This window comes from Colletes latitarsis, chromosome 10 (assembly GCF_051014445.1).
Source record: "Colletes latitarsis isolate SP2378_abdomen chromosome 10, iyColLati1, whole genome shotgun sequence".
Taxonomy (NCBI): Eukaryota; Metazoa; Arthropoda; class Insecta; order Hymenoptera; family Colletidae; genus Colletes; species Colletes latitarsis.
Window position 1 is genome coordinate 11,735,741 of NC_135143.1, and position 22,523 is coordinate 11,758,263.

General features: G+C 42.3%; 1 protein-coding gene and 1 long non-coding RNA gene across 7 annotated transcripts in view; one reads left to right on the forward strand and one right to left on the reverse strand.

Annotated features, from left to right (window-relative positions):
* LOC143346826 (uncharacterized) overlaps positions 1 to 18,531 on the forward strand; it is a 26,625-nt gene extending 8,094 nt beyond the window's left edge. Inside the window, exons 1-9 of one of the 6 annotated variants that reach the window (XM_076775327.1) lie at positions 592 to 748; positions 3,768 to 4,156; positions 6,919 to 7,051; positions 15,834 to 16,421; positions 16,542 to 16,743; positions 16,859 to 16,907; positions 16,976 to 17,054; positions 17,125 to 17,283; positions 17,474 to 18,531. In XM_076775327.1, coding sequence (XP_076631442.1) covers positions 4,097 to 4,156; positions 6,919 to 7,051; positions 15,834 to 16,421; positions 16,542 to 16,743; positions 16,859 to 16,907; positions 16,976 to 17,054; positions 17,125 to 17,283; positions 17,474 to 17,706 — 1,503 coding nt within the window. In that variant the 5' untranslated portion in view covers positions 592 to 748; positions 3,768 to 4,096 and the 3' untranslated portion in view covers positions 17,707 to 18,531. Of the gene's footprint in view, positions 1 to 591; positions 749 to 875; positions 1,016 to 3,767; positions 4,157 to 6,918; positions 7,052 to 15,833; positions 16,422 to 16,541; positions 16,744 to 16,858; positions 16,908 to 16,975; positions 17,055 to 17,124; positions 17,284 to 17,473 lie in introns of those variants that run through there. The other 5 variants (XM_076775332.1, XM_076775330.1, XM_076775331.1 and 2 more) reach the window with 5 other exon arrangements.
* LOC143346831 (uncharacterized) lies at positions 1,108 to 2,513 on the reverse strand. Its single transcript, XR_013080511.1, has 3 exons — positions 1,519 to 2,513; positions 1,334 to 1,409; positions 1,108 to 1,129 (listed from the first exon to the last, which is right to left on the reverse strand). It is a non-coding gene; the product is annotated as an uncharacterized LOC143346831 (long non-coding RNA).
* Positions 18,532 to 22,523: the final 3,992 nt, after the last annotated feature.

Sequence of the window (22,523 nt, forward strand, 5' to 3'; positions counted from 1 at the left end):
ATTTCATTGTCGGCGTGTAGGCATTTTTTAGACATGCCAAAGAAAGCGAAAAACGCATTCTAGACAGTTCTTGTCCGGTACAGTATTCCCTTCCGGGTTGTCACAAATTAGGGTGCGGAGATAATTTAACAAGACACGAAACATTGACAGCCTTTCAGATTTTCCTTACTCGTTAAATAAATGAATAACAAATAAAATTTCATTAATTCCTATTTGATCAACTCTATTTCTTTCAAACATCTTTGAAAGCAACTGCGGTCGTCAAACCTGCAATATTTGATTTCTCGTGAAGAAGAAATCGCTCCAAATCGGTTACAATCTCGTTTCCGCGAGGGGAACTTCCGATCTTTGGAAAATCGAGCCAAAGTTGGTTATCGAAGCTCAGGTACATAGCTTCAGGGCCAGGATTCGATCCTGTTCTCGGTCGGTGGAGGCAGAGGAGGCGGAGAAACAGCGTTGAACGAAACGCTGGAGGGCGTCGATAAGTTGGCGGGTTCGCGAGCACCGTGACTCCGCCTACGCGCGCCTCTACCCGCTCCGAAATGCTCGCTTGGTCGGAACGATCCCGATCAGTCTCAATCTTGGCTGGCTTTCCTCTACGGACGCGTGTTTCTGACGCACACTCGTACCGTTTACGAGGTATTCTTCTACGCTTGAACGCGCCGGAACGCCGCGAAACGTCGCCGGAAACCGTGTAAAAAACAGTGTCGTGATATTCGAGCATCGTCATCGGAGTGCTGCAGCGAAGGTAAACATCTCTGGTGATCTATCTTCTTGTGACCCGGCCGATCCTTCAGCGTCTTTAACCTCCTCCGCTTCTGTGACTCAACCTTAAGGGTCTCTGGTGCTTGCTATCGATGATTTTATCTCGAAACTCCTGAAGCTGCTCGAGGTTCAAGTTCAGGATTCTCTGTTGTCCTAGCCACGTTTGTTCAGGAAAGTGGTGTTTATAGTTGGATAAGTACTAAAAGTACCCAAGAAGGATGTTCTACAGATCGATAGGAACGTTGTACAGGTATTCTCTTTGCCGCGTTTGTAATAATCAGATCTTTTTCCTTGTCATTTCAATTTGGAGTACGAGTCCCTGGTGACTTCATCTAGAAACTTCTATGGTGAATTTTGAAACAACCTGTAATGAATGTAAAAAATGTTATTAACGAGGATAACACTGCTAATATTCTTGCTGCAATTACATTAAGTCAAAGGATTGTCATCATTTAATTATATCACAAGAACTTCTAACGATAGGCTACGAAATATCGAAATGTAATATTTAATGGCTGGATTCACTGTGCTATGGAAAATAATGGATTTCTATACAATTATTATTCACCTGTTAAAAATCCTTATTGAGTGCGATCTGTTCCATCGATGGTCTTGATACTTGATGTACGATAATAGTGTGGAAACTGTAACAAGTAGTAGTTATTGCATATTATTACAAAACTATATAAAAGGAGAAACAAAAATAAAAAAATAAATTAATATTAACAAAATAAATATAAAAAATAAACTTACGCTTAAAGTTATATGTCGATCCGCAGTATTTATCATTCATATTGGTTAAATAAGAAATAATAATAGTTTCCACCTTATTTGTATTCCCAATTAATTTTGAAGCATTTCACTCTCGATTTCCTGTTACTTATCTCTCAATATCTGAAGACACTTTATTTTGTAGTTAAACTCGAAATACAATATCTCGAAACTGCAAGGATCTCCATTAGTTTTCAAAGCGATTTTAGAATTCGTTTAGAATCTATTTTCGCTTCATAAAAGAGAAAATGAAGCGAAGATGGTCGTCTTCTTGTCGTCTTTTGTATATTAATATTACAAATTTAATTCTTCGTATAATTTGTGTTGAAACGTTGAATTTGATCCTTCTATGGTTTCTTATCCTCCCGATGGTTCCGTCGGATACCAATATGTCCTCCTCCGAGTCTGTGCTCTCGCAAAACATCTGCCCAGATATTTATTCTGCAGAGTGTTGATCTAACATCTCGTTCACCCGCGTCACAATAAACGTTTCACGAGCGCAGAACATATGAATGAAGCGGGTTACTATCGTGGAACGAAAGAGGATAAAAGGAGGCCGGAGCGTGCCGCAATTTTGTATAATATTTAAGTATATCTAAAAGGCTGGACAGGCCCGAACGCGAACGAGTTTGTAAACTTCGTTCTGCGATCGGACGCGATTCCTATTAACTCGAGACAAGATGTTTACTAAACAATGAGATAAATGTTTCTTCCTTGTGCAGCGGAGATAACAAGTTTTCCTAATTACATCGAAAGGCCGCGCAGCGTGTTTGGAAAGCGGGGAAAAGAAAATCTTGAAAAAATTTCATTTCAGAACTATTAACGAGTCTGATCGATCGCGATCCAGAAACGTTTGATCTTTGTTCTCATTAATGCTGGTAACTCGGGACTGGCTCAAATTAATTAGCGCCAGCGATATCGTTTCTTGCAGCTACGTTCATGCTATCGGCTCTGTTGTTATTACATACTAACCTGCTGCTAATATTAATGACAAAGAATCGATATTAATTCCAGTTTGACTAAAATTAAGTAATGCAAATTGTTTCTCGGTTAAACTCTTGTCCGATTCACAATTATCTTTCTTTTTGTATTCGTTTCCAGCAACAATAGAGTTAATATTCTCTTTTTGCTAATAGATTATTCTAATAACCAAAACGAATTAACAATTTTTATATCAGTCCCCAGCGATATTCTAAAAGTATAGTTGGTATCGCTTCTATTTCTTTAGGGTCAGTAGAGTCAATTGTACTTGCACTACTAGCGATAACAATATCTTACCAATATGCAAGTCTCTCAGAAGCCAGGCCGATACTCACGTAATAAAAAGTGGAGGAAATTAGCGCTACAAACATTGTTTCTTAACGTTCAACTGAAATCAAGAAATTTACGGAAAGAGCAGTAGATCTGACAAGTTCGCATATTGCTAGACAATTCAGAGTATTAGTTGGTTACTAAGAACAGCATCCCTAATTAAATAAAAGAAATACTTACATTAAATTTTCACCGATAAACTAAAACTATTTCTGCGAACGTAACAATAAGAAATTCTAATTCGTTCTTCCCGATATCGGTGTAATTTCTCATTAACGATTACCCGAATCCTGATTAAGTGCCATCAACAGCTCCTAATGGCCGGTCGGGCCCAGAAATAGACCCGTTTGACGGGCCGCGTGCACCCTCTTATTGCCGAAATTTACGGGACATTCTCCCCGGAGGACGTTCAGAGGATCCTCTTGTCGGCCGCCGCCGGAAGTCTCGGCGATTCTCCCGGGAACAGAATCCCCTTCCTCGTGCTCAGCGCTAAGTGCTCAGCTGCTCTTCGTTCGTCACGAATCCCTTCTGAGTAGCTGGTTGCCGTGTCAAACTTCTTGTCCCGCTGAATCTCATGCCGTTGCATCGGCGGCTTTCAGCGAAACGTAGCCAGGGTGTCGTTGTCGTCCGGGACACGAGTTTCCATGAACAGAATCGTTCGCGAGGCTCTGGTTAACTCCCCATTTCTCACGATGCCCCAAGTTTCGGTTGTTTCCTTGCCGAAGATTGGTCGACGCAACTGTTTTCTGAAAACAGAATCATTCGGGTACGCTCCTTCTATTGAAGGAGAATTGTACAGAAAGGATAAAATAAATATTTTTCAAATGTAACATGCAGCCAGCAATATTGAACGAATAATAATACTCTTGTAGAAAATGATAATTTATCTGCATGTAAAATGTTTTTTTATTTTATTATAGATCATACGTGGGTACGTTCAATCCAGTGCGTCGCGAGGATTCGATTCTCTCATACTTAACCGTTCGCCAGACAGAGTATTCTGATTTTGAAGATGTAACGTCGATCGGCTAAGGTGCACCTTGCCTAGCGATAGTGTGGACAATGACCGATCGTTTATTCGGAAATTGCTAAGTGTCAGTGCGTCGGAAGAGGATCGGGGCTGGCTTCGTGAGCTTCCGTGAACCGGGAAGCTGACCATCACCGAACAGTGGAAGGTTTTTCCGCGTATTGGGAGGACCTCGCCGTGCAGCGACGTGTAAATGCAGCTGCATCGCCGGCAAGCGTTTTCATGAATTACACGGACCTGGAAAAGACGAAAATGGTCTCCCACGTTATTCCAGTTGCTGGGGTAAGTTCGACAAAATGAAATTATCAATTTCGATAAAAATCAACGCCCCTTCTGCTTTACATCATTTACATAATATTCCTTAGCGATCAACCATTTTTCGTGTACGAAACATCGATAAGTTAATTGTTCGAACGTCGATCAATCGAGAAATTTGAATCGTCCATCGGTTAGCATCGCGTTGTTTTTGATTACGAACAATCGACAGCGACTTTATCGGAGCGCCGTTTGGAATGGTGGAGCGATTTTTAAATAATTTTCCCATTTTTTCAACCGTCGTTCCTCGGTGTTCGCCGAGCGAACGATACGAGGCAGTCGATCGGCGTCATTGCAGGCCGCTTATCGTCGCACGGAGGGAAAGAAAAAAAAAGGAGAAAAAGCGTAGGTCGTGACCTCGAAAATTTCGCAACTATCGGATTTGCGTCTTCGCCGAGGCTCCGTGAACCGATTCCGCCTGGTGTTCTCGTTTCCATTTCCAAGTATACGTTCGAGCCACGATGTCCGTGCCATCGTTCGTCGGAACAGCCGATCGATTTCGACGCCGACGACTTATCCGGCGGTCCGATTCGATGAATGAAGTCCGGCGTGTCGATTTGCAAACATGCACGAGTAATCGATGGAAACACGAGTCGCGTCGTTGGCTCTGACAGCCAGCGGTATCGACGACGTTTAAGCAATTCGATGCCAAAGTACTTACTCGGAAGTATCGGTAGGTATCAAAATCGTAGGTACTCGATATCGATTTCTGATACCGATACTCGTGGAACGAGTACTGTTGTACAATAAAACATAAACCGGGCCACGGATCTATGGCTTGTCTTCGTTAAAACCATTGCTACGTCGAAGGGTGAGAGCATTGCAATTCTAGATCGCACCCGCCGAACACGTCGATCTAGTTATTCGAAATAAACGCGACGACTCGAAGAAAAGAAGCGCGGCGTTTATCAAGACAGTGATAAGGGAGCTCCCACGTCGTCGACCCGCGATTGATCTTTCATCTTGTCTCCAGCGGACAATGCTACGCGACAGTAGACTCTCCGTGCCCGTCCATACTGAAGGACCGTTTGTTTCTTTTTCCGTTTCCAGGAAAAGTTCAAAGCGTTTGCTCACAGCCAAGGCCGGGACTAGGTCTAATTTAATGGCTGTCCGTTGAATTAACGAGGTGGCCACGCGTCGCGCCCAACAGTTCCTCCGAGTGCAACGAGGACGTTTCTCAGTGTCAGCCTGTTGATGCACTTTTGCGGTCGCGGGAACGATGCCGTTATATCTTGTCGCGTTTACCAGATCGTCCTGACAGGTCAGGCATCCAACGCAAGGGCGGTTGTGAGCTTCGGGACAGGCTGGTTGGTAAACCCAATCGGTTCCAATCCCTGGGTCAATGACACGCCCCTTTGTTCGCCGGAAGTCATACTTTTTCTTTATATAATAATAACATCATATCACCACTTTAATTATATCATAAATAGGAAAAGAATGTACTTTAAAAAGAAAAATTACCGGTTAATATACTGATATTCCTGAATATCGGTTTCTGTAAGGGTTATTCGTATTACACAGACGTCGTTCTAATAAAGAACATCATCCACGCGACAATTTCTAATTACCGACGCATGGCTTCAGGATCGTCTAGTCGCTAGCCGTATCCGGGGCAGTCTAGTTTCGTTGATCAGAGATTGTTTTCGTTCAGCACAGAGACAGTAGAGTTTAGGCGAACAAGCTAAGAGATTTCTTTTTGACTACCGACTGGTTGTTTTGTACCGGGTACACACAGGCAGCTCCGTGCAAATTAGACGTCGTAAAGCCGGATCGCGAATTAACGATCTAGCGAGATCGTAAGTTTCGCTTGGCATAATACGATGTCACAACACCGGCCCGGTGTTTGTAAGCTTCCGGCGACGGCACTTCAAACATCGCAAGCTCCGAGCCAGAAGACTCTTTGGCTTCGTTCACCCGGCGTCGGTGGTAGATGTGCTCGACTTCGGTCCTCCTGGTTCGTTCACCTCGCGCCTTTCAGTCTTGGGACTCTTCTTTCGCAAATTTATCAAACTCCAGGCAAACAATGAGCCTTCCCGGTTGTGTAGTTTCCCTGAAAAAAATATGAATTTTATGTAACGGTTTCCCGTATGACTACCAAGTATCTAAACAGCTGCAACTATCTTGTCAAGACAAACATTTGTGCCCTGTATTCAACGTGTCACTATAATATACTAGAAATAGACGCAACATTTTGTTGAGCGCGAAGAGATTAGTCCCCCTAAATCATTTGGTCGAAGTGTTCGTTGGTTTCTGAAGATCACATGGTATATATTCTGCAACTATTGATAGAATGATGCTTCCATCTCATTTCACGTTACTGTATTCGCTATAAACTGTCTCTATTTCATGAAAAGTATTAATAAACTGTACAGATTAGTCAACTGATTTACTGCACAATATGTCTACGTTATCATTCTCCTTTTACATAAATTATTGCATACGGGCAGTCTTGCTCTACAAAATCTGTATTACACGTGCCTCGTATATCCGTCCACTTTATTTCATTTCTTTCTGTACTCCTTTCAAATCTCGTTTCCATAAATTTAACAAATTTATCCAAATTGAGTGTTACATCTTTAAATTTACGTAAAACACAAACTATTTAAGATATTTCGGGTTCCTTTACACCAATATAAAGAGCTCGACTTGTTTTACCCAAGTTTCCATTACATTATTATATAACTGGGGCTCTATGTTGAATGTGTGTTGGATACTGTCGATTATTCCAGGAGTTGCAGCAGGGCAATGGAGGTTTATCCGTGGTAGGACTGGACGGTATGCAAGACTCTCCTCAGTCGCTGAAGATCAAGCAGGAGCCGTTTCAGGTGTCGCCAACCTCTCTTCTGCCGTCTCTTCATCAAGGTAAGTGTGCGTCTTCCTTAATCGAGCCTTCGTTCCTCCCGCTGAACCTAAACGTCAACGTTAGAGACGGATGGGAGGCATGCTGGTTTCTAAAAATCGCTCGAAAACGCGAGTATCGTTCAGAAATTCGTTTGACGTCATCAGGATCTCACCACGACGCGGACCAATGATTCCTTCGTCTTCGCGGCCGCTAAAGACCCGCGTTCTAATAATACAAAACGCAGCTCGAGTGTCGTGCGACTTGAACGGGATGAAAGGCGTGCAGGGTAATGGGACGAAGGGGAAAGGGAGATGAAAAGACGCGATGGGCCGACGAACGAGTAAAACAGAAAATCAGGGAAGGCAGAATGAGGCAGAAGAAGAGAGAAAGAAAGTAAAGTCTTTGGGGGAGGGAGAACAGAGAATGATATACCGCGAGAGGCTGCGTCCTGATCTTTCCACGCGTCGTTTAGTTACATTTTCTCCCGCGATTATGCTCCTCCGAGAGGTTGTCGTTACCTCGTTTTCGACAGTCTCGAATTCAACGTCGTTCCTGGTAGAAATATCCGGACGACTTGGACCCAGGCAAACCTGGAGAGGACGATCTCTCGCAATTTACAGGTTTCGCATCCCAAATTCACCGTTTTGCAAATCAAGTCTTTCCAAACAATTGTTTTCTCAAGCTTTTGTAATGAAGATAAAATGTTTAAGATCCCGTACAGGCCTCGATTAAATTGATACACACGACTCGGCTGAAAATTCGACAAAGAGGAAACCGAACGTTTCGCGATCCGAGTATCCGTTATCGGGTCTGACGCGTATCAACCAAGCAGGAACATTCAAAGAGGAGATAAAGCTTGATAAAAGGAAGCGGTTGCATGCACGGTTTCGTATTACCAGATTTTCTTATTTGCTAATCGCTGAATGTCCGGACAGATAGACTGCCAGACACGATTAATTCAGCCCTCGAGACTGAAATTTAAGACGCTCGTTGGCGCGTCGATATCTCTACGAATATGCGTAGGGTAATCGCGTCGCAAAGGTCCGGAGCTTACTCTGAGAGATAGTTGCTAAATCAAGTTCCGGTGACGCGCGGAATGACTTTTTTTTAAACTATGTCTTTCTTGATAACAATGTTTTTGCTTATCCATTCATTGTCAGTTGATTATAAGCATCTCGAGTCTTTTACACCTTTGTAATTTAACGTTGACGTTTTGAGAATACTCCGTAACCTATTGTTGACAAATTTTCTTAATGTCTTTCCAATGATCGATGAGAACTATTCGAGGACCGTTCTGGAAACATTTATTCAATGGTGGTAGAATGTTACAGTTGACCAAAGTATCCCACAGAAGAATAGCACCTTTGGTTTTGCAGGTATCTTTGCCATTTTGAAGCGTTTCTCTTCTTCACGCCGACAAAATTGGAAGCCTAGAACGTGAACATTCAATAGACTTACTAAAATCGTGACCGTTATATAGATATCTATAAATATTTTATAATAAAAAGAATTTGAAAAAACACATCCTTGCTTTGGACGATCGTAGCCTTCCGGAGTCCTCCTGTGGTCCGTGCTCAATTATTTTTCGACATCCTGGGGATGTCTGACTCCCTTTGAGAGATAAAGCGATTAGTCGACGTTAAGTCAAGAGCCAGCGATGGAGGGAAGATCCCTCCCTCGGTTGGCGGTCAGGAATTTTCGCAGGAGCAACAAGAGTGGTCGCGCAAGCCTCATTCGTGTTTTCGAAATCGGCTGTTTAGAGTGCTCTCGCGGTGAGAGTTATGGTCGCTAATCCGGGAAGGCTGCGCGCTTTACCCAACCGGGCTGATATATCGGCCAATGACAGCGTATTCGAGAATCCTCGCCGGCGATTCGCGCTTATATCCTCCGTGCTAGAGGTCTTCCTGTAAAAAAACCAACGATTCCAAAACGTATTTATACGTGCACACGTGGGAACATCTGTCCCCGGGATCGGTTGATCTGTCTCATAGGCTTTGGAGATTAACGCGTCCACTAGTACGCTAAATTCGCCCATGAATCCCACCGGGCCAAGTCTTTCTGGATATGGCACATGTACAATTTAATGAAACGATTGACTACATTCGGTCATACTACTGGCAAACTAATTTTAATCGTCTCTAAAGTACAGTCGTGCCACTTGAAATCGTACACCGTTATATTTACTAGATCTCCGCTTGATAAACATTGTTATTATGCACTTAGGAAAAAGATGATTTGGAAATACATATTATAAATTGAAAGCTTTTTTATACCTCTTGAAAGTTCTGCTGACGCTTCTGTATTGCGATCGTGGTTCGTGTTCTACATTCGCGTTACAGTTAACAGCCATAAACGAACGCGCGTGGAAAAATTTATCGGGCCAATAAAGTGCGTACGATAAGCCCGGTACGAAATAGCTGACATGTTTATTTATAGTCTGCAGATTATCGCGTTAAACGACGGTCTAATCGTTTGCTTTATCATCGTGATTTTGAATAGTACGGTCAGGATCGCAGTTTCATTTTGTTGGTCTCCCATAATCCTAATAAAGAAGTCGATCGTTGCGTTTGATAGGCGAAGTGTGATCAATCACGTTGGTGTACGTGAAACTGGCCTACTAAATTGGCCTACTAAATTCATATTCTGTAATCTAGCGATATTAATTATTATAATCTCATCCAAGAGGGCGATGATTAAAAAAACGATAAAGAAAAAGAGTTCCAAAAGTATCATACTTCTATTTACCTCTTTGAATTAGTTAGGACCGAAGTATCGTGATGTCAGAATTCAGTCTGTCAGTCTCTCTTAGAATTTTAGCAAAGGAATTTCAGTCGAGATATCGCGACCCTGCTTATATACTGAAATCAGGCCGTGGATGTAATCGTCGTGTTAAAATAGATTTCTAGTAAACAAGGGCACGGCTTTGGACTAATCACTACTGTCCGATAAGGGAATCGTGGACCGTAATCTGAAACTGCGATTTCGTGGTTCTGTTATTCTCCGGAACTTGTAATTTTGAGGCTTGGTCAATCGCGAAAGAACACGAAGAAAGAATGTCCATTTCCAATACTTGACCAACAGCAGTTTGAACGTCACGAGTCTCTATCTACAATGACACGCATTGTTACATATCTTTGTTTATAACAATGTTAACGAACCGATTATTTGTTACTGTAGTAAAACAGTACTTGTAGTGGATGAAAAGATGTATTCTATTTATCTAATCCAGATAATTTTTTACGTAACAAGCGATAAAGTAACTGATGTTAAAACTTGTAGCATACTGTGGTTTATTTGCTATAATGGGTCGTTGCAGTAGGTCGGTTATATTGCTAATTGACATTGTTTGTAAACAATGTTCAGTGTATCTCGGAAACTCTACATTATTATTGATTTCATTGAGATCAATCATATTCAATGGGAATGAAACAAAAACGTTGAAATAGTTCGTTCAAAATTCTATCTGAACAGAATATGTTCTTAAATTATTGGAATGAATTTTTCTCCATGCTAGCTCTAATATTGTTTCACTGTAAATACAAGTATTAGCGCTTCATCGCAAGATTAGCGTCACTTGTTTACACTCTTGCCCATCACTGTATTAGATTCTATGGACAATAATTAACGAAACAAATGCGTCGGACGATTTTGCAGCGTGAATCACTATACATGCTGACAATACTCGCACAATTTGTACTCTAAAATTTTGTTGCGGTCGTCCAAGCTGGCTGACTTGCTCAACCAACCAACTGCCGCGAAGACGGACGGGCCCCCTTGTTGAAATTATCTCCAGTGCTCGTTAGGTAATCCTCGTTTCTGTTTTTGGCTCCCCCTGTGCTACGGATAAGCGGTCCTGGGCTCGATTAGGGCCTCGACTCGTTTGCAAAACATCGCGTACTCGTTATATAGTAAACACGATAACGACGCTTCGTCGACGATAAAGGAGAAACAAAGAAAAGACTTTCTTGCGTTTCGAAGACGTTGGCCCGATCGACGCGTGTCACTGAGTCCGAGATTGCTCCATGGAGAATTTTCCTAGAGAAAAATGTTAAGAGCTTTTGGCGAAAATACTGTACTGATTTTACAGTAACTTCTGAAGCCTCAATTAAATTAAGAGTTTGCTTACCTTACTAGAAGACTTGGCAATAAAAGGGTTTTTGAATCTAAACCAACAAAGATCGGTCCTCGAATTCTCGTCGGTTTCGGTATAACTTTACTGGTATAATACCGGAATGAAAATCACTTCCGGTGTCGTGGACACGTCGGGAAGAGAAGAATGACGGATGAAAACGGCGCGATGGCGATGCTGAGGAGGTTCAGATATCAGGCGACGATTGGCTCACGCGGAAGATATGTACCACCAGATGAGCTATCGCCGCTCAGATGACCCTCTGCCCCTTGCCTCGAGTTTCTCTTTTATCCTCGTACCTTGCCCGCGGCTTCTTCTCCTTTGCCTGCTACGATGCAGGGTCGCGTCGCGATCTTTTTCTTCTCCGCGATACGCGGTATCTTCATTTTCGGCTCAAAACTTTGAGCCGCGAGGTCAGAGTTAAAGTTGCGATGTTCTTTCCGTCTAATCTTCTTGGATGAAGGTTGCTGATCTCACGGTAAACGTCCATTATTAGCTTATACGTGAAATGTATTATTGTGTAGTCATTTGTGATAATGAAACCATTACTAACACTTTAAAGCAGCTTCGTAACTTCTTTCTCACAAAAACGGTAATCTCGTGTTATTACTTCATTTTCGAAATGTCCGATTTTGCATCAGTCTAAAAAAAATTGAAAATTTGATATGTTTTGTTCAGTCCAAGGTATTAGTATAACACACAACAAGGATAATCGAGCATTGCCTTAACACAAGTCACAATATTTAGTTAAACAAGGTTTATATTCATATGTTTATCTTCTTTTCTTTTTCTGACCATATTGTAGAGTCCTCTTGGTTTTTTTTTTCTTTGCGATACGCGGTATCTTTGTTTTCGGCTCAAAACTTTGTTACCGCGATATCGGAGCCGAACGTTTACTTATTTTCGTGGGATGTCTTCAACTGGAGGTTGATGAACCCACTACAAATGTTAGTCATCCGTTTCTGCACTCGTTGAAATTTGAGTTTCGAAGTATTAATGTTAGTGGTTTACTGTTTTGATTTATTCTAAAGATTACGGGTTGCATTTGTCGAGGTTCTACCGTACATTCAAATTTCCCCCACGTTGTTAGGGTACCTAACAAGAATCTGACCCTATCAGTTTGGAGTTAAATGAACTGATCTCCCTTGGAATTTGATCCTTCGACCCGAAGTTTTGTTTCTGCCGTAACGTTAACGATGATGTGTTGTAGACACGTTTACGGGCTAATAGTATCTCCGGATAGCACGTGTTTCTCTTTCCTGAGTGGAATGAATGCCCCGTCCGTGATTAGCTGGACAGCGATGGTCCATTAGACGCGGCACGTGTCTTAGGGTTCTTTTAGCTCATTTACGCATGACGTTCAATTGTGAATTACTTTTTAGGCGCGTTCACATGTTGAATTTCTTCTGAACGCATTATTTCAATCGATCGAATAAGAACAGATCATTATAATTTAACTGCTTCCCTTGCTCATAGTTACAGTTGGATTTAGTGTGAAATGAAACAAATTAGACGTAAACTCGCAATCAGTATGACGCGAAGTGTATCGTATCTTGTTCAGCAAACTCTGTCGGCCACGTGCATCGACAGTAGGGTGTTTTTAAAACGAGGATACTGTGGTTGTCCATTGTCATAACATCAACGATGTACTTTATACACATGAACATATGGCGTAAAAAAATATAGTCCACCGCGAATTGAACGTATCGTACGGCGCACTACGCAATACACGTTCATAAACAACTGGGCCAAATTTCTGTCACTGTGACGACGGATGAATAAATTATTTACATTGTACCAAGAAGTGCAAAGGAAAATTAAGTCAAGGTACAACTGTATACATTCCTAATAGGGCCCATGGCCACCCACGGTTTCTCCGAGGACCTATTGACTCAGATGTTGCTATATTTTGTTTTGTAACGTAGAACTATTTAGAGAATGCGGCTTCTATTTGATTAGAAGGCTTGTATTTATCTAATACCGGTTCTGCAACAACGTTGTCAACTCGTTCCGCTTATTTATCAGACCGTGTTGGATATTTGTCGTCGTTTCCCCGTAAATAAAAAAAATGAAACGGATGATAAACGATAGGCCACGGAAGCGATAAGGCGCAAAGAAATTGAAGGAAAACGGCGACGATTGCAATGCGAGGTACATCGATTAAGTCTCGGACCAAAGTCGATCTTTGCAGCGAAGGTCTTCGTGGTCGTTGTCGCAGAAAAACCGTGGCATTCGCATTCCTGAAATGCTGCGAGTTCCGACGAGGAATCGACATCCGACGCCGATAAGCGAAATACAATACGCCGTGACATCAGGCTGCAAGTCGCAGTTTTCTCTTGCCGGGATTGCTATGCAGAAATGCGAACTTTCTTTCAGGGGTCAAAATAGTTGAAATCGGTTTATCGTAATGAACTACAGATATAGACGAGGAGATAAATCAGTACTTACGGGACATATGAAGATGGTCTATGGGATCAAAGCTTAATTGCGTGTTAAATTTGACTTCTTTATCACAGCTACAAGCTCCATTGGTTATTATCAAACAGCACGGAAAAAAGCTGTGCCGGTTGCAAGATCCGTGACCTCATTAACGATGAAACGTGAACTCATTCTGCGACCTGCAAATTCTGTGAAACGTCGGCAGTATTCACCGATCGTGTCGACCGACATACATATGTTTCTACTCTTACAGCAATATCGCTACGAAGGACAATTTTCGTAATACCAATTATGTCACGGATTTTCACGAGAAACTGAACGTCGCATTTTTTCCGTCTTCGTTACGAAATCGTTCTCCCAGCTTGGACGACGGACGTCCATATAAAAGTATAAAAAATCCCTATTAAGTCGCGAATTAGATTTTTCGTGCGCCTTGCAATATTTTTCACTGAGAACGGAGAGAAATTTCCCTACAGTATTTTCCACCGATGATCGCCCATCAAGAGCGTAAATTAGAACAAGAGATCCCGTGACGAGAGCAGATGCGGTCTCGGTGTCGCGTAGCACGGGTTCTCCAGTTGCAGTCAGGTGTGTTGGCAAACCGTTTGACGTTATCGTGATCTCGTTACTTGCTTATGCACCGAGGATCTACATACACTGCGTGCATGTCACGCGCGCGTGTACAGCTAAGGGCTGTTCTATCGTTGATATTGCTTTCCAAACGGGGATGTCTAACAATTAGAGATAATCGGAAGTCGTGTTGAATCTACTAGATAGCATAATCGATGAGTTTTTAGGATCACGATCAAATTCTTCGGCTCAATTCTTTTCTATAGCGAAACTATATCTGTAGAGAATAAATATTTTGGTCTTTTTTTCACTTTCTATAAAATAGATTATAGGATCTACTAGATAGAATGATCCTCCAGCCATTCAGCTACCAAATTCTAAACTTGAATCGGTCCCAAAGCCAACAGAGTGGTGACTCCAACGAAACGCATAGTTTCGAGGTATCTCCTGACCAGCCCAATAATCCATTTGGCTGAAAACGCGATACCGCGTTTCTGCTTTCAAAACATTTCTCTCCCTCCTAAACGAACCTGGAAATCATATACCCCGGAGGTTTGCGTTAGCGGGATATCACATTTGCCCGGGATTCGCGTATCCAGGATCACATGTGTTCGACCGATAACAATGTAATCGAATGTCAACCATAGGAAACTGGAGGCACTGGCTCTTCGCAGTTCTATTTTTCGCTACGAACTCCGAGGGTCTGTTCTCGATACAATCTAGCGATTTGCAAAAAATACTGGCTACACTTTTTGTTCTACACTCTACCTTCTCTCTTCCAACTTCTTCTTTCTCCGTTGCACGAGCACGGTCGTGTTTAACTTATCGGTGTCCGGTTACGTTCAGTTCCAGTTACACGTGACGCGTTGGTACCGATGCTTGCTCGACGCCATGCACGTACGCAACTCCTTCCCGAGTACGTGTTCTCTCCGCGTTTTCCACCGACTTTAATCGTACTTTCTAAACGGCGACACGTTCAACCGTCGAAGACCTGTTCCTTCGATGGAAGTTTAAATCGGCGAAAAAGTAAATTCTGAAACCATCGCGATTCGAGACATTTTTAACACTTTTACAGCGGTACTTTTTAGACTAAACTTTTTTTTATTCGCGGGCACGTTTCATTACCATCGATAACGCGTCCTGAATTACTTCGTCTTGAATCACGATTTCTCCAAACAGTCCACGCTTATCGTTCTGCGCGTCGAGTCTCGAATGTCAAAGGGAGAGTTCCTTTCAAAGACCCAATTGTTTTAACCCGAGGTTTCTCGGAAGTAGCTTCCCGTGTGGTCGCGCCGTTGTGCGCAGATCGATCGAGCACGTTCCATTGTCCCAGGTTCCTGGAGCCGCCGGTTGTCTCGAATCGAAATCACCTTGCTGCTCGTGTTTTCGCTGTCGCACAGTGGAGTATTTCCTTGATGCAGCTAACCAAAATTATTCCTGTGGTCAATTGGTTCTAAAAATAATGTATATATAATTATAATATGCATAGGTAGATATGTACAATATATAACAAAATATAACTAAAAGAATGCAACCTTAATCAGACGAAGATGTCCATGGTTCTCCATCGCTGTCTAAGGAAACATTTTCTTCATACGTATTAAATGTAATTGATTACATTTTCTCTTATATTGTATAAAACAAGTTATTCGTGGACGTTTCAGTAAGCAGCTTCGTTTCCGAGATGCAAAATGGCTGCATGGGTCCCGCGTCGAAAGAGCTAGACACTTCCATCAGGCTCGCCAGGAACCTAACGTCGCATCACACCTCCCGGAATCATCACCATTCTCATCACAGCCTCCACAGTCCAAATTCGGGAGTGTCGATGCACTCGTCAGGCTCCAGTCATCATCACCTGGACGAGAAGGGATCGTCTCCAACGAGCGCTCTCCATAGCACTACAAATAGCAATCCCTCGACGCCGTCGGCGCCTACGACGCCCACGGCGATCGCTGACGGATCTGCCATCAGCTCAGGAACCGGAAACGATAGCAACAACGCTAATGATTCCGCTACCAAGAAGCCACCGTTCAGTTACGTAGCTCTCATCACGATGGCGATCCAAGACAACGCCCAGAAAAGGGCAACCCTCAGCGAAATCTATGCTTACATCACCGCCAGGTTTCCGTACTACCATAAGAACAAGAAGGGTTGGCAGAATTCCATCAGACATAATCTGTCGCTGAACGAGTGTTTCGTGAAGGTACCACGCGAGGGGGGCGGCGAACGGAAAGGCAACTTTTGGACCCTCGGTTGGTGAAATATTTGTATTGTAGGGTAAACGTACCTGTAATTAGTGTCGAAAAAAGAATGATTAGGAAGGCAATAATAGCATCTAGTACCGATAACGATACTGTCTTATCTATTTACAGATCCTCACTCCGCAAACATGTTTGAAAACGGCAACTACAGAAGACGTAGACGCATGAAGCGACCGTACAGAAATGCCCCATATCAAAAGCCGCTGTTCGGCGACCCTTTTTCCCCTACACACGTTCACTTGGGGCCTAGAAACTTGTTTGCTCATTCGCCACCGTCCTACGCTCCGCCCCCCTACACAAGATACGACACCAGGTACAATCACAACTATAATACATTAATTCCCCCGTTCGAATTTCTATCCTCTCGTTGGAGTCATATTGAATTCCATTTATTAAATTAAATGGTCGTTGATTGTCTTCGATTTCAGCCCTTGGAGTATTCAGCAGTCCCAGCTGTCCTACGGTCACTGTCAATCGGTAAGTTTGTCGACTACCGCATAGTTGTGAACTTTTTAGAAAGCATAATCGCGGACTGTCTATTGCAGCTCCAACCACAGTTGCAACCGATACAATCGATGCAGATTCCAACGATGAACGGCTACGGTCAGTTGGGTACCTCTTTAAGTGAGTCTCCACTCTAGCTTGATTCTTCTTTGATCCATACTATTTTCACATGCTCGATGTCTCGACATAGCGTTTCAAGGCAATTACCTGGATGTTCCAGCTGGTACGACGAGTTCCCCAACTTCCATGGGCAGTGGTACCTTTGGCAGCAGTTTCACCGGCTGTGCCAGGAGACACGACACCGCAATATCAACGGAGACGATGCCCACAAGATGCTATTGGCCTGAAAGTAAGTTTTACTTACTATACATTCGTGAAATAAACAATGGACGTTTGCGCGGACGAATAGACTTTACATCATTGAAATATTATAATAAATGGAAGGTATTAATAAGAAACATGTTCTTTTTCTCGTTTACATTAAATATTCTCATAATGTATGAATATATGTGGGAGTAACCGTAGAGAGTTCTATGTAGGATTTTGTCAAAGCTCAAAAAACGAAGAAACGATGAGTGACCCTTGGAATTCGGTTTTGCCTGTCGCAGTGGTGACCGTAAAGGAGGAACCAGGCACCGTGGCGGTGTCAAGTTCCGGCGTCACTGGCGTCGGTGTTTCCTCTGGCATAATGGGGTCCACGACGTCGACAGGAGTCTCCGCAACAGGCTTCGCTCCTATGGAGTTCCAGTCACGATCCAAGTGTTTCATGTGAATTGATCCGTCATCGAAGTGGCTGCCAATCGTGGACAACCCCGTCAGAGCTACGAGATGTCGTATTTCGTCCAATCCGGTTGATCCGTGAGTGTAAGCTTCAACTCGGTCCAGAACAGCATCCGACGGAATCGAAGAGTCCGGACAGGCGAGATCAACGAGAACTATATCGCGATCACCGTCACTTATGATAACAGACGCATCTGTTCTTCGCGCGTTTCCGACTGCTACACAGTATTTATGCGAGATAAGGGACGGATTCGTTCCCCGAGGGACGGATCACGAGAATACTTTACGTGTTAGTTACGTATGACGATAGTATCTAATTTAAGATGCATTTGCGAGACAGGAAGACGTAGTCTTCCTTTTATATATAGGGTCAGTCGCTGAAGCTTAGAACATCGAACGATTTTATTTCTCATATTGCAATGTTAGAAAAACGTCACTCTTCAAGAACTCGATATGATTCATTAAACAGAATATGTTCTTTCCTCGTCGTATTTGCGTGGCGATAAGAATCAAGGACTCATTCGAGCTGCTAACCTACAGTGATTCGCCCCGTATACATATCTAGGATTATAGCAGCGAACATAACAGTGTATATCTAAACGTAATTTTAAGATCTATTTCGAAGACTCGATGTACATAATCTAACCAATAAACTAGGTACACCAACAGTCCGATTATGCTACAGGTTAAACTTCAAGTTATCTGTAAACTGGTCACTAACTGCCTATCGAAATTCTTCCCGTTTTAAGGACTCTGGAAAAGCGACAGCTAATGCTCCTGTAATTACACCAGAAAAGCAAATAAATCTCAATTATTTATCGCCTGATGAAGCAAGAGAAATATCATTTACCTTCCATTAAAATCCAACGGTGGGACGTTTCTACTTGACGATGTAACGAGGTTTTTCCTAGAACGTCTAGTATGGCCTTAGTAATTTAAAAAAATCAATTCTTTTCGCTCAAATTGTTTTAGGATGAAGCAGTTTATTCTTTTTATACCAATAAATTCTTCGTTCGATTTTAATGAGTTTCGTTTAAAACATTTTTTTCTTAAACTATTCAAGACAGCAAAATGGCGTATACGTGACTACGGCAAGCAATGACTGGCTAGTGAAGTCACGAATATGTGACAATGGCCGTCAAATGTTAAAGAGCGAGTCTTCGCACGCGGATAGGTTCTTTAAGGTTTCCTTGTTGGTCTTCGACTATAGGGAGGCCTCTGATTTAGAATATTCGGTGAAAAAAGATGGATAAAGCATAGGAAGAGAGAAAAGCGGCCATTGGCTCGCTAACCAGCCGGTAACGGCGATGTTTACGAAAACGTCGATGTTTTGCAAACACGATCCGCGCCAGCTAGGTTTAATATTCCCCGTAAAAGAGAGGTCGGCCGGCCGTGCACCGCGTCAACACCGTACGTGCATCGGTGCAAGAACAGCACGTTCGCTTTATTTTTCGCCTGCAAATCGATCGCGCGGGCACGTCCCTTCCCGTCAGGCTCGAAATAAATGTTGCGTCGTCGATGGATCTGGAAAAAGAATTCACCGCTAGAAATGGAATGAGTAGAAGTTAAACGATTATAAAACTAGCAATATGATCACTCAAAATCTTAAGATTTTTTTCTTGTCGATCAAGAAAGAAGTTACTCGTGCATAGAGAAGAAAACTTGTTAACGAATGAGTCTTATCGTTCCAAAAATGAAAAACTTATTGTCTTTCAGGTTCTTTCAAATCTATGCAGCGGAGCTTGTTCACCAAGGAACCTAAAGCAACGATAATTAGATGGCGGTCACGTTGCTCTATAAAATACTGCACCCACATCTTTGTAACTTGAGCCACGTAACGCTGCAAGGCGAAACACCGAATGATTTACCTGACTTTTCAGTGGATTCGTTCCACAAAGAGGGTCCCACGTCCGATGATTAACGCTCGTGTTTGCTTGTCGTGGATGTTTGCATAAAACGACCAGTATCTGACGTTTATGTATGGAGTATCGGCCCGCGCTGCTCTGGTGGAACCAGTTTCTCATGAAAACACTTGAACTATCATCGCGTACACAGTATAGATTATAAAATTAATTCAATAATTAATAGATTAATTGTCTTCGCTTTGCTAATTACATAACAAGTATTTTACCCTGCCGGTCGAAAAACAAACATACATTCTCTATATGGTCTATTGATCCGTGGAAATAAATTATATTTTTTCTTCTTTTTTACCTTCAAAGGTCATAATATTCTTTTTAAAAAAAGTCAATACGTCTCATAGTATAAGACAACCGCTGGTGGTAGTGTCCTATAGGAGTGCGGAATCCTCCCTTCTTCTCCCACAAACGGCCATCTCACCTGTTCCACTCCACCAATAGCAACACGAGGTCTTCGTTATCTATCCTTATGAACGCTCATCTTCAATGGGGAGCCAGTACTTTCACTTATCTCCGACGACCAATAAGAACACGATAATACTGTTATTACAAAACGACGACCCTCCCCACAGTTAAGCGTCCAGAAAATGGTACTGGTCAACCGTGTTTGCCTTATAACAATATAAAGGAAGAAAATAGGATACGTATTGATCCGTAAGGTATCCGATACAGTAATGGAACTCCAATACTGTTAATTGCAAATTTTCTAGCAAGCCAAGAATATGGTTTTGAGTTTTACGGATACTGTCTTAAGATTAAAATCTTATTTTAATCTATGAACAATCCATATATGGGAGACGAGTTTAATAATTTAATGTAAGGTATTCGCCGGAGAGAGTTGTTGACGTTTTGAAAACGTTGATTCAATAATACATTAGACAAATTACGTTTCCTAAACGTCATTGTATCTTCAGGGGTTGATCCAATTGACGATAATTATTATGTCGCTGTCAATATTGAATTCACATCGCGAAAGACACAAGTCGATATTTTCTTGGTTGTTACATGTTTTGAGATGTTGGGTTGAAAGTAACGTTCGAGGCGGCTGGAGACGCCGGGGAATTCCTTCGTTTCCGTCGCGACGAGATTCACACGCACGTGCATCGTCCGTGGCGTGTAAATAGAGGGCGGAGGTGACATATAGCGACAGCCAGAGCAAGCGTGTCGACCATTTAGGCGACTATTAGCAGCTTCACGGGGTCTTCACGCACATGCGTCTTTGGTACGCCGGTCGTTTCAGCCTTACGCGCTGACTGAATTACTCGATTCACTGTGCACTCTAATATCCGTAGACTATTAAGTAATGTACAATAGGTAATATATCACGCAATTTAATATCGGTAGAAGAAGATATCAAAGTGTAATCAGATTACATTTTACCCAATTCTGCCACTCAGGTTTTCCTCGTTTCCTCGACTGGAGTCCAGGATTACTAGAGTGGCGAACAAACTCTTGAATTTTCGATGATCTTACCTTATATCTTTTACAAGCAGAATGATCCAAGGAATCTAAAAAAAAAGGAATAGTATTAGTTTAAAAAAATTACAATTGCATAAACCATAAAACGATTTCGTTCTATGTTTGCTTAGAACAGAGCTATAACCTGGCCCCAGTTATAAGACACCCTGTATTTGTAAATATCGATGATGGTCATGTTAGAGATCACAAAGTGTTGCAATGCATGGAGATATTGGGTGAACGACTCGAATCACATCGGAATCACTTTTGTCGTCTAAATTTGGCCCCGCCTTAAAAATTACTCGGCTCGTTTTTGCGGTCGTTAGAGTGGATTTAACTGGACGAAACGAGGGAGAGTGTGTCAGATATCGTTCGACCGAGTTCTGGTAATCCTCGCACGGAACGGACGGCAATAAATTCTCGGAGACGCCGCGCCGAGAGGAACCAGTGTTACGCGGCCCGCCTCGCTCCATTTACTTCTGAGACGTCACCTAAAATCAGTTAATTATACTCTAGGCTCGACCACTTGGCCTAGCTAGATTGATATTCGAAGATATCAATCCAGTTTAAAAAAAGAAAAAAGAGAAAAAGAAAACAGTTACTCTCAAGTCCAGCTTAACGCAGAATTTTTTACTAGCATTGTATCTGACAAAAATGTTTGAACTTATAAAAACAAAGGGATACAAAGGTAGGTTAAATTTTTATCTGTACAATAATGTCGAGTATCGAATAAAAGAAAAATTACATTTCATTCGTTACTCGTAAAATAAAAGATTAGAATTTGAATTATAGAATTATTCCACTAAAAATGAATAAACGTTCTGAGGAGAGGATAAATCAGAAAAATCACACTGTTGATAGTATTTTGTCTCGAACGTTTGTACAGAACTGTTTAGCTTATAAAAACGTTTCTTCCTTGTATTTTGAACTCTTCACGGTTTAGGCCTCTGATTTGACGGTCCCTGCACGATCTTCTTCGCGTTTGCTTTTCATAATCATCTATAAAAAAGACAGAAACTTCGACCTTCGAGTTTCCGAGTGAAAAAATCGCAAGGTATTCATGGCGGTTCCTCCTCAGTGGGAAGAAAGAACGTTGGCTTTTACAAAGAGCATGACGACGCGGACAATTTGTAGCGGAGTGTCAACGAAGCCGTTTCTATTTTCGAGACGACACGCACGGCTATCTTTTCACCTCCTCCTTCGTCGTCCACCGCTGTCTTTCTGTGTCTCCACCTACTCCACCCGTTCCATCGTTTCTCAGTCGACTGGCGTGTTGGTGCACCGATTCCCTCGACGTAAATTTACACGCAATTAATATCGTCCTCGTCCTCCGTTGTCTCTTGTTGTCACTGAACGTACAAGTGATCCATTTGACGTAGAATGATCCACGGACGAGTTGATCGACCTTTTAACTTTGTCAGGGTATAATACG